General features: G+C 34.8%; 1 protein-coding gene across 3 annotated transcripts; it reads left to right on the top strand.

Annotated features, from left to right (window-relative positions):
- The first annotated feature begins 2,767 nt into the window (after positions 1-2,767).
- On the top strand, positions 2,768-12,011 carry LOC147410161 (25.3 kDa vesicle transport protein SEC22-1). Of its 3 annotated transcripts, XM_086432404.1 has the most exons (7): positions 2,768-2,968; positions 4,514-4,691; positions 4,857-5,086; positions 5,261-5,421; positions 5,551-5,697; positions 9,649-9,725; positions 11,553-12,011. In XM_086432404.1, exons 3-7 carry the CDS (start codon positions 4,899-4,901, stop codon positions 11,634-11,636), a joined length of 657 nt encoding a protein of 218 aa, XP_086288530.1. In that variant the 5' UTR covers positions 2,768-2,968; positions 4,514-4,691; positions 4,857-4,898; the 3' UTR covers positions 11,637-12,011. The 3 variants fall into 3 exon arrangements, with proteins under 3 accessions (XP_086288530.1, XP_086288529.1, XP_086288531.1); XM_086432403.1 differs by lacking the exon at positions 4,514-4,691 and having other exon boundaries at positions 2,770-2,968; XM_086432405.1 differs by lacking the exons at positions 2,768-2,968; positions 4,514-4,691 and having other exon boundaries at positions 4,831-5,086.
- Positions 12,012-12,286: the final 275 nt, after the last annotated feature.

The following is a 12,286-nucleotide window of genomic DNA, read 5'->3' as shown; positions in this document are numbered from 1 at the left end:
GGGTTTGAAGTTGTGTAATCTTCATTGCCTTCAATTCGTATAATTTACCAAAGTACGTACCTTTAAATGCCTTGGCTTGTTCTTAAGTTAAACCCTCAATTTTTTTGATAAGGTTACCAATACTCGAGTGGAGTGTTCCTTTCCTCTACAATATTGGTAAACAAAATAAATAAGCAACAAGAAAATAAAATAAAATATTTAAATTGACATATAAAAAAAAACACGTAATACATACCATATTTCGAGTTCAAAAAATCTTTGACTCCAATACCACAAGATAACTGCACCATTATATACAATAATCAAGGATTTTTAATATAGAAAAATTATTTAGTTAAATACATTATAGTGTAGTCGAGTTCAATAATATTACTATCAAATTCGACGATATTACTAAGTTATACTTTTTGTGAAGGCTTGTTCATAGTATCATTAGCATCAAGTTCATATGGTAATTATATTACAAACGAGTTCATAATTTAATTACATATGAACTCGATGGTAATTATATTACAATTGAGTTTGTAATTCAATTAGTACATATGAATTCGATAGTAATTTAGTTACCATCGAGTTTATAATATTAAGACTACTGAACTCAACAATAATAAAAAAATGAACCCAAAGTTGTAAAAAGCGAACAGTCGTCTTCTTCAACAAGAAAATTGGAAAAAAAAAAAAAAAACATAAAACGATAAAACCAAACTCTATTTTCATTTTCAAATCAAAATGAACCATAAATATCGGATTTTTTATGTTAAAAACGATCCAACTACCCAATAAAAACCTAAATCAAACACATCTCTTCAAATCGACTAATAAACCCTCCAAAAATGTAGATTCAAGCTTCTTCTACCTTCTTCGATGCAAATGGTGGTTTTTAGGCACCAATTGGATGTTGAAAATCAAATTTTTTGATGAAAATAGTGATGAGTTCAAAAATTTGGGTAGTTTAGACAGTTCAAAAAAAATATTAGGTGAAAATGATCTTCAGGCACCATTTAAAAAGAAAAAATTTACTAAGGTGGTGTTTGTTTGCGCTATTTTTCAGCGCTTATTGCTGAAAAAAATTAAATTCAGCACTTTTGTCAAAATAGCGCGTTTGTTTACTCGTGCTTATTGCTGAAAATAAGTGAAAAAAATTCAGCACTATTTTGATGCTGAAAAAAAGTGCTGAAGCGGTAAGCACTTCCCTTTTTTCAACACGGACAAGTATGCCCTTTGTTTTTTTGAGCATGGACAAGTATGCATTTATTCTTAAAAGAATATTACCTCTTATATCCCATGGATAAGTATATAAACACCCTATAAATTAATAAATCCACACCATAGCTAAATTATTTTGTCTTATATGGGTTAAAAGTTTTGGAATGAGTTGATTTTTGGTGAGGATGATCTCTACAATGAGGAGATTATCCTCACAAAAAATCAGCACATCTTAAAACTTCTAACCCTATCAAAACAAGTTCAAGAACCGTAAATTTTCCATTTTTTTTTAAAACTATTTTTAACAAGTTAGAAGTTTCAAAATAGGCTGATTTTTGGTGAGGATGATCTCTATATCATATAAACCATCCTCACTAAAAATTTGCTCATTCCAAAAACTTTAATCCATATAAAACAAAACAAAAAATGGCTATAGTGTGGGTTGCCCTTATTAATTCATAGGGTGCTTTTATAATTATACATCCTTCATTTCCATCGAATATTATTCATCCAAAATTAAGTTCTTTTAAAATTGATTTCAAATTTTGGTGACTTGTATGACATTATTATTTTTAATTTGACATTGTGGACTTTTATAAATAGAAATTATTATGTATAAATTGAAGATTTGAGTATTATTTATTATTTAAAAATAAATTATATTTTAATTTTATAAGAAATAATATATTTTATTGTGTTTGATAATAAATAAGCATTTGAAACATGTAAACAATGTATAATATGATTGTAAGGGTAACAAGACAATTTATCAGTTTCAGCAATGTGTAACAAACATGATTCAGCATCTAAACAAACAACTTTTTCTGCACTTAAATTCCGCGCTTATAAGTTTCAGCGCTTAATGCTATTCAGCACTTATTTTTTTCAGTTTAACAAACAACACCTAAATGTCAAGTTCAACTAACCCTGAATACTCAGGGACTATTTAGAAAGAAGTCCCTCCGCGAGGTCCTTTAAGTAATTTTCCTGACATTATCGTATGTATTTTATTTAAATATATAATATATTTTACAAAAGGATTGAATTAGAACATATCCAAAAATATTGACTTCTTCGATCAGATAAAATTGGACCAAGAACAACAAACATTATATTGGTTTGGATCTGGAACTAAATGTGACAGATTCGGATCGGCCCAGATCTGGCTCGGATCTTGTAAATTACTTTCCGGATCATTACCAATTTAGTTCCAATCCGACCCATTGACAACCCTAAGTGGACATAGCAATATGAAGTTAGCTAATGTTAGCTAACTCTTCGAGTTCGAGTACAGTAAGTTGTCATTTAAAGTATCCAGAATCAAGACCCCACTTGGACAAATAGTCAGACACGTCATACGCGGTATATACTTAGGGAGGACGTTCTCCTCAGGATGACTGTTACATGTGGAGATGGGACAGTATTCATAGAGATTCATTCACAGCGTCAAACCTACGGCTGAGATGGGATAGTATGCATAAAGATTCCTAAAAATATCAATTAAACTCTTTTACAGATCTCTAAGAAACTTTTGATTTTCCTTCCATCTGAGTCGTATTGCTCGTATATATATACGTCCGATTTCTTCTCTCTCTCTCTTCTCTTCTCTCTATTTTCTTACAAATTACAATCTCTGCAAAACCCTAGAAATTCTCTCTTTCTTTCTCTGGTATAATTCTACTATGTCAATTATCAAACCCTAGAAAGAAACGAAAGAGAGGATCTGCAAGAACAGACAGGCGAAAAGATCGAAGCAAGAAAGGTATCTATTTCTGCTAAATCATAATCAGGCTTTTGTTTTTCGTAATTTATGTGTTTTTTATATTATTTTTAGTATTGATTCTCTAAATTTAACATTGAAACCATGAATTAAAGAGGAAACAAACGAAGATTGGATCAGACTCTTGAAGATCCCCTAAATGAGTGGATCCCATCAAATGATGGATCTGATGGTAACTCCGCTTCAACATTAATTTAGATTCTGTCCAAAATCAAAATAAAATCCTGATAATTCTAAATTTCTTGAAAATATTATGAAACTTATCTAAAATTTGTTGAAATTTCTAAAATTTCGATCTCAGAATGAAATGAAATATCTGAATTTCTACGAAATGCTCCACCCTTGTCTTCTGAAATGGTCGCAAGAGAAGTACATTGGCTAGATAAGTGTTGAATTCAATTTCATGAAAAATCTAATAAACTGACAATAAATTAAAAAATGCAGCAGTGTTTATGGCTAGAAGGAACCCATAACGAACATGTGGAAAATATTTAATATCATTAGTTTTAGGTAAAGAGTTATGGCCCTAAAAACAGAGACCAAAGCAAGTGTTTGATTCAAAGATGGCCTTTTATTAACATAAATAGTTGCAGAAGATCCAACTGAACTTATCTGAACGACTAAGGAAATCCTAGTGTTATTTATTACCTTCGATTCATGAATGGTTTTATGATTTATTATAACTCTAGCCATAAGCAGCAGCACTATTGCGATACTTGCTGGAGCCGTTCCATGTCTCTATGAATCTCATAAAAAATGAGGTTATTGGCGTTGAAGAGTTTGCAGACATCAATATGTTAGCTGGTGCTTTGGGTTGCAAATTGCTCTGGTTTCTTTTTAAGTATCTTGGTCTTCCTATGGGCACAAATTACTGATCCAAAGCTCTTTGGGATTTGGTGATTGAGTGCTTTGAAGGTAGATCAATGGCATGGAAGTAAGTTTATCTCTTGAAATTTGGTAGGATAATTCCTATAAGGAGTATGTTGTCAGGCACCCAATCATATTTCTTTTCCTTGTTATCTATTTCAGCTTTTGTAGTGTCGAATATTAAGAAACTAGTGAGGCTTCTTTTGGAATGATAAAGATAAATAGAAGTACCGTATAGCAGATTTGAACAAGGCATGCAATTAGAAGGTTGAGTGAGGCCTTGATTTTAGACCGTTAATACTGATAACCAAGGTGCTCTTGGAGGAATGGCTGTGGACTTTCTGGAGGAGCCATGTAACCACTGAAGGAGAGGTTATTATTGGCAAATATTGTGGACACAACTGGTGATGGTACACAAGTGTGGCTATTGGCTAATTCTATTTATGGTGTTAGTGTTTGGAGAGTACATGAAGAGGTCATTAATGTCAAATATGGACACAGCTGGCTACTGCTATTTGTGGTGTTATATGTTATCTATAGCTTTAGCTCTATTGCTATTCAACGACTATGGTCATTTGTTGGATCCTTCTTTGGAAAATATTACAAATTGACTTATTGTACTCTTGACCATAAAACCCAAATATGCTGATATCTTGGCAGAATCATGACTTGTCACCTTGGATTTGAACCTGAGGAAGCAAGGGCTATGGTAGCTATAAAATCTTTTATTCGTACATGGACGGTTTTGTGTGGACGAATGAACTTGTCTTGATGTGACATAGGAAATAGTACCATATCAAGCCTGTTGCAAGGGCCGATCATAATTTATAGTTTATAGGTTAGAAGCTTTGACATAAAGTGTTTTAGTCAGAATCCTTTGTTTTGGTTCTTTTTAAATTTAACTTTTCTATATTGAATATGCTGGATAATTATATCTCCAACTGCCAGTCACCTCCACCCAATACTTACTATATTAGGTGGATCCTTTTCTTATTTGGCACAGTTTGATTGGTGATCATATAACTTCAGAAGTTATATAGTGAAGATGGTGAAGCTGACAATGATAGCTCGTGTTACTGATGGCCTTCCATTAGCCGAAGGATTGGATGATGGACGTGATCAGAAAGATGCTGAATTCTACAAGCAGCAGGCCAAGGCTTTGTTCAAGAACCTGTCAAAAGGCCATAATGAAGCTTCGAGAATGTCAGTTGAAACGGGTCCTTATGTTTTCCAGTATCCTTTAACCTATGATATATGATGCTTTTTTCCCCATATGAACATTTTTCTTACATTTTTTTTTTAAAACATTTATGGATCTGATAGCCATCATTGCTGTCATCCTTGCCTATATTGGTCTTGGTATTCAAAGAATGATATATAATGTGTTAGCTTGACTCAGAGGTACAGCTATATTATTGAAGGCCGTGTGTGTTACTTAACAATGTGTGATCGTTCTTATCCAAAGAAACTTGCTTTTCAATACCTAGAAGATCTCAAAAATGAATTTGAAACAGTCAATGGGAGTCAGATTGAAACTGCTGCCAGGCCTTATGCATTTATTAAATTTGGTATGTCCTCTTGTATGCAATTTGTTATTTGTTCTCAGCCTTTTCCCAAAGATTTTCCCTTTATTGCTTATTGCTTTTCTGCTATATATGTTCATTTTTGATTTTTTTTTTCTTTGCTTTGTTTGAAAGATACATTCATTCAAAAGACAAAGAAACTTTACTTGGATACCCGTACTCAGCGGAACCTTGCAAAGCTGAATGACGAACTTTATGAAGTCCATCAAATAATGACTCGCAATGTGCAGGAAGTTCTTGGTGTCGGTGAAAAGTTGGACCGTAAGCTCATCTTGATCTTCCTTTTTAATTACCTGTCTCATTTATTGCATGTAATTTGTTCATTTGTGGAAGGAAATTGTTTTAAATTAAGATTATTATTTTATTTTATTTGGATAGATATGTTAAATTAAGAATGTTGAACTGTGGAAGTGGACTATGTATTTTGACATCGATGCATGGAGTTTGGCAAAGACCCAAAGGTAGGAATGAATGCATTTGATATGGTTCATAAATATCATAGGCTTTGGACATAAACATACTCATAAAAATATTTAATTGAGATCACTAATTCTTCGTTATTGTAGAAATCACTAGGTTTTTCTTGCAATATTTCAAAAACTTGCAGAAAGACAAACAATTTTTGGTCAGATTTGAAGAAATACAGATTGCATCTTTTTTTTTTTTTTTTTGAGTAAAGATTGTTTTAAATAAAGCTGCTGGTTGAGATAACCAGCAGAGGGTACAACGATGAAAAGCCTTGGGAAAGAGGACCTGGGGACAAGCTAGTAAACAACAATCACCCCAATACAAACTCTGACCCATTTAAACAAAAAGTCCTCAAAAAGAACACCCTTAAATTCAATGGAATTTTACACCAATAAAATGAGAAACCATAGTTTTCTTTTTTTAAAAGCAAATATTCATTCATAAGAGCGAGGTCGGCCGAGATGACCAACCAAGCACGAACCAATACAAAATGGCCTATTCCATAGTAATACGGCAGACTCTATCCCAATTGCCCACAAAGTCTTGAAAGAAAATCCCTCTAAACTCCTTGAACACTTTGGACCAAAAAAATACGAGGCTCAAAATATCCAAAGACACTTCCTTACAATCCTTCGCTCTTTCAACGAAAGTGAGGCTATTGTGCTCTTTCCATATTCTCCAACAAATAGCAAACAGAGTCAATACTCCACAACAATCTCTTTGCGCCTAAGAAATAATAACCAATGGTAGACAAAGACCCAAAATGTTCTCTAACCATTTTAGGCATGCAAGTCGATACACCGAACACACTAAAGAAATGCGCCCAAATTCCAAAAGAGAACTTGCAATGGAGAAGAATGTCATTTGTGGATTCTGCATCACTCAAGCACAAAAGGCAACTATTAATCCCGCACATTAGATTGACACAATTAATTTGGTAACTTTGAGATCCTGTCCATCGAAAGAAAAGGTTAATTACCTCTGATTTGAATAATCAATCCCAATTTTCTTTGTATGATTTGATAAAAAATGATCCTCCAAAGCGCAATATCTACTATTCGTGGATCATTTTTCTCTTCCAACAATAGAGTTTTACATTGTCTGTTTCTCACATTGAGGTCATCCCTCACAATGTAGGTTTGGTGTGCTTGACACAGTTCTACAAAACCCGATTCACGATCAGTGACCCTAGCTGTCCCTTACTCATGTATTTATCAAATATAAACAGTTCTCTAAATACAATTGGGACACTAAGTTGACTTCAATTAGAAAACCAATTTTCAGAAAAAATATGAGTAAATAGCATTGGACGCCCAACTCATTGGTATCACTAGTTAAGTCAAAGCACAGGTCCCACTAGCTTGGACGTCCCACATACCCACATATTTGGCGAGCAACTTTTTTTTCCCCAAATATTTAGGGATTTGTCAAGCATTGGGTCCCAGGCGGTCTTAGACGTCCCATACTTTAGGGTGAGCAACTCTTGATGTCCTAAATTTTAGGATTGACTACTTTGGTCCTCATTTATTTGGGAAAAAGGATGAAGTTATCCAGTAGGAGAGTAGACACAGATTTCTTTGAGATATCCTATTGCAGACTTCCCAAAACCAACTAGTCGACCAATATTAGTGGGTTGTAGAATTGCAAGTGATGTGAGATATTATATTGTGACTGCATCCCTGGAGTTATATATTTTACCAAGATAGGTCCCTTGTATAAACTTATGATCAACTAGGTACTTGAATAACACAACATATCTAATGTTGGATATTCTCCGATTTAATGGGTATGGATTCCTTGTTGGAAACTTATTGTTATTTAAGCAGATCTTTGATAACCTAACATACCCCATTTCATGGATCAGCCTTTTAAGTGCAATCAACGCCAGCAAATATCCACTTAGTAACTAGCAAGCTCCTCTGGTCTAAGGGTCTTTTGACCCAAGTTTGTTGATGATAAGCTTTCTAAGTGATAGTAGGTTTTAATGTACAATTAAGCATCCAAGTGTTGCATGCATCACCATTACGATAGCTTGAGACTTAGTTACTAATCATTTAAGGAAAACATACCAACACCATGATATCCATATAACTGAAGTGCCCATTCTCATCCCTGGCTGTGACAATTTCAGGTATAAGGAACTGCTAAGCCAATTCTTCCATGTCAGCCTGAAGCCAATCTCTTAGCCAACCTTCAACATAGCTTGAGGACCTTAATGACATCTTATGCATCATTGACTGATCATCTCATGATCAACAAAAGAGAAAATGCCCTGTGCCCTGTAAGAGATAGCCCCACATCGCCTGCGTATCATGACCTTGGGCTGTATATAAACCTGGGGCAATCCTCACCTTACAAGCCGGTTATGTGAGAATGAGTTAGGCCCATGGGCTTCTACATGGTATCGGAGTGGGTAACCACAGGGATGAAGGAGTCATGTTACACGTGAGGGGGAGTGTAAGAGATAGTCCTACTTCGCCTGAGTATCATGACCTTGGGCTGCATATAAACCTGGGGCAATCCTCACCTTACAAGCTGGTTTTGTGAGGATGAGTTAGGCCTATGGGCTTCTACATGCCCAAATATTATGCACGAACTAACTTATTGAGTTTAAAGTAGAGTGATATACATCTCATAAGTTCATAAACGTAACATTATGTTTAACCAAGTAACCAACTTTATTAAATGAAGAAGGAAATACAAAAATGATTTTTCCAGGAATTATTTCCAACACTTATTTAACTTCGTTGGTGATTTTTATACATCCCTGCCACTAAATCCAAGTTTGCCCACTTTGTGTGTTCTCCCGGAGTCGCAATACCTCTGCCAGATCTTTGTACTCCTTAATGTACCCCTTTACCTTAATTTGTTTCTTCCGTCTGTTTATTAAATTTATCATAATTTAGTGAAGAGTCCTCATTCCTCATCCAACTAATCTTTGATGCTTGATATTTATGGCGAGACTTATAAAAATTAAGTTTTTTGGGAAGATTTATTTATTAAAATTCTTAGGCCTGAAATACTCATTCTGCCTGATCTTTCTCCCCACCACCGCCTTCCCGTTGCTCTGCTGTGAACCCATCCTTCTTGTTGGAGGCTCAACATCCATCCACCTCAGATTTTATGCATGCATGGAAATCGGTCCAAGCTTCATCCTCTTGTTAATTAAGATGGAAGAATTCTAATTTCTCTCCCACTAGATTCAGAAGAATCTGCACAACATATTATACTATTAAGTGGAAAATAAATCAGGATATGATCATTGATTAAATATCACTTGCTGAATTTTTAATTAAACTATGAAACACGCTAGTTCTTTATGCTGATTATTATTAACTTCAATTGCCAACTTCTCAAGATGGAGATGAACTTGAATTCAAGTTGGTGAAGTGGAATATGGTCGTACAAATATTGAGTTTGGGACCCTAAATTATATGACATTGGTACTATATTTCTGGATGTGATAGACTACTTTCTCTTGGTTTATTTCAAATGATGTTTTACTGATTTGTACTATACTAACTATATATGAAATGGATTGTACCTTTTACTGCTTTTCTGCCTTGGATGCACATTAGGTTCCATTGGTTATACCCTCTTAACATCTGTTTTGTAGCGTTTTTATTCAAGTAATTTTAAAAGACCATGATTCTTTAGTTTCTTTCTGTAATTTGAATATTTGTTCAACACATACCATTATCTTTGATTCAGTGATAACATCTCTCATTGTTTCAAATTTTGTAGAGGTCAGTCAAATGTCAAGCCGGTTGACCTCCGAATCTCGCATCTATGCTGATAAGGCGAGAGATCTAAATCGACAGGTGAGCTTTATTTTGTGGAAAGTTTTATATTTGTTCAAGTAAACCTTTTTGGTAAATTCACTGATCGAAGATGTTAGATTTTGTGTTTCAAAATGATCTTGGGAAAATGAAAGTGACAAAAGATTTCACTTGGGAACATATACCATCTTTAAGTGGTGTAGAGGTTAGAGGCCTGCTGCCACCTGGGTTTTATTTTATGGGTCTTGGTTTCAATTCTCGCTATCTGCCTACATATAAGGAACTTCTATACTTTAGTCCCATGGCAGATAATCACAAGAGTGGGAGGTGCACACACATACATCCATGACTTGACCTTTTTTTTAGTTGATTCATCGAGTGAGAGTCGACTCAGTGAGGTGCTACACAAGTGGCACCGAGCTAGGCCCTAGTCTAGACATGGGCATGGGCAGGAACACAAGGGAACTTGAGGTGTTCTTTGCAATTTCTGACTCTTGCAAGTTTTGGCTCCCAAGGTACCACCCCTTCAATATCCTTCTTGGCCAAGGGCATGGCTCTTGGATTTTCTCCATGTGGAAGTTATCGAGGGTGGTAAATCATAAATGGCCGGCCAAATCCCAATGTAGGTCTGTCTGTAGATCTTAACACTTAGTTCTCTTGCAATGGAGAAATTAAGAAATTGATATCTGTTGGAGGAGGTTCTTCTTGCTCATCTATGAATAAAAAGAGGCCCCAATTCATTACCCTGGGACTGGAAACTGTGTTTCTTTTTATTGGAATGAATGTTCTTTCATTGGATTGAATTTCATGTGACAAACTCCATACAATGCCCTTGGGAAGGGGTTCCAACCTAACCTTGTTGAGACTCGATTAAGTTCGGTTAGTTGAATTCTAAGTATAATATTGTTAGGATTCTCTAGTTTCTTTGAATCCTGACACACCCACCCATTGCACTATGCCCCTTTTACTACTCATTTTATGATCCATTGTTTTGGAATTTGAATTCAAGTTGTAATAAAAAATCCACAACAGGACTTGTGTTAGGGAGGTGTGGGACTTACATTCTTTAATACCTTTTCTGTTTCTTCGATAAAACAATTTACCCATCAAAAACTAGTAAAATAATGTGGTTGACTTCCTCTCTTGCATTGCAGCATTTGGTGTGGTGCAATTGTTATTTAATTAATTGGTTTTTGAAGAAAACAAGCATTAAAGTCCCTTCAAGGTGTACATATATATATATTGGGTAGCGTTATTTTCACAAAGTCCAAGACAACATTCTAGACAAAGTATTTTGTCTTATATGGGCTAAAAGTTTCGGAATGGGCTGATTTTTTGTGAGGATGTTCTCTATTGTGAGAAGATCATCATCACAAAACATCAGCCAATTCTGAAATTTCTAACCCTAGATTATAAGTTGAAGAATAGTGAACCGTCAATTTTTTACCGTTAGTTTATAAACTAGGGTTAGAAATTTCAGTATTGGCTGATTTTTTGTGAGGATGATCTACTCACTATAGCGATCATCCTCACAAAAAATCAGCCCATTTTGAAACTTTTTAGTCATATAAGACAAAACTTTGTCTACAATATTGTCTAGGATTTTGTCAAAATAACCCAACCCATATATATATAAATGAGGTTCATACCATTTTCATGTAATTATATATAGTTTATTGCTTTCTGCATATCAGTCATGGTTTAATATTTCAATATCTCATGAACCAAATTTTTGTGCAATAACAAACTAGCATCTTTCCTCATTTTCGTTTTTTATGTTCATCTGTCTTTGATTATTCAATTTTCTAAAAGATTCTTCAATCACTAACCACTGATCAGTATCTGATTTCATGACTCTGATCATAATAGGCTCTGATTCGGAAGTGGGCCCCTGTTGCCATCGTGATTGGAGTTGTCATTCTCCTCTTTTGGGTCAGAAAGAAGATCTGGTGATTTCCCTCATACCCCCCACTGTTCCATTTCAGGTGCTTCATTGAAGCGCCTGGTGCTTCCCTCCTTGTCATCAAAGATTCCAGTAGCTTCAGTGCGGCGGGTCCCTCAACTACATTCCGAGTATTTGACACTTCAATCAAATATATAAACCAGGTGATGTAATTTTTGGTTGAGTGTGTCAAAGTAATTGAATTGGTGAGTTCGACTGGGGAAGACATTTTACAATGAGAGAATTGAACTTCAAAGATATTGCCGACTTTTTTTTTTTTTCCTTTCTTAAATCTAGTTAAAACAAGAACAAGGCTGTTGGTTGTCTCAAGCTTTGATTAATTAGAATTTTAAACACTTAAATTATATATACAACAGTTATGGCTATAGTTTACTTGACCACCATCAGATTGTGGTGACATGGATGAGGCCTGCCACCTAAACTTGATTGAATGAATCACGGTGTCAAGGGTCTCTTCAGCTGGTAGACTCAAACCCTCACTCCAAAACTGGTTATACCCCATTTGTTGATAGAACAGAACAGTGGTTCTAATGATTGATTTTTGGAGATCAGATCAGAGCAGCACTATGAGTTTCAGTGAAATATATTGAAAACGTTTCAAATAGATTTCAACATAATTCAAAACATTTTCAAAGATTTG

Source organism: Akebia trifoliata, chromosome 2 (assembly GCF_017979445.1).
Source record: "Akebia trifoliata isolate Shusen 1 chromosome 2, ASM1797944v1, whole genome shotgun sequence".
Taxonomy (NCBI): Eukaryota; Viridiplantae; Streptophyta; class Magnoliopsida; order Ranunculales; family Lardizabalaceae; genus Akebia; species Akebia trifoliata.
This window is presented reverse-complemented; position numbering and strand designations above follow the sequence as displayed.

What these genes read in the sequence shown, in the direction of transcription:
- LOC147410161 (XM_086432404.1), top strand. Translation starts at nt 4,899, where the DNA reads ATGGTGAAGCTGACAATGATAGCTCGTGTTACTGATGGCCTTCCATTA. An exon ending in ACGGGTCCTTATGTTTTCCA is followed by an intron (nt 5,087 to 5,260) that starts GTATCCTTTAAC and finishes TCAGAGGTACAG; the next exon opens with CTATATTATTGAAGGCCGTG. An exon ending in TTATGCATTTATTAAATTTG is followed by an intron (nt 5,422 to 5,550) that starts GTATGTCCTCTT and finishes TTTGTTTGAAAG; the next exon opens with ATACATTCATTCAAAAGACA.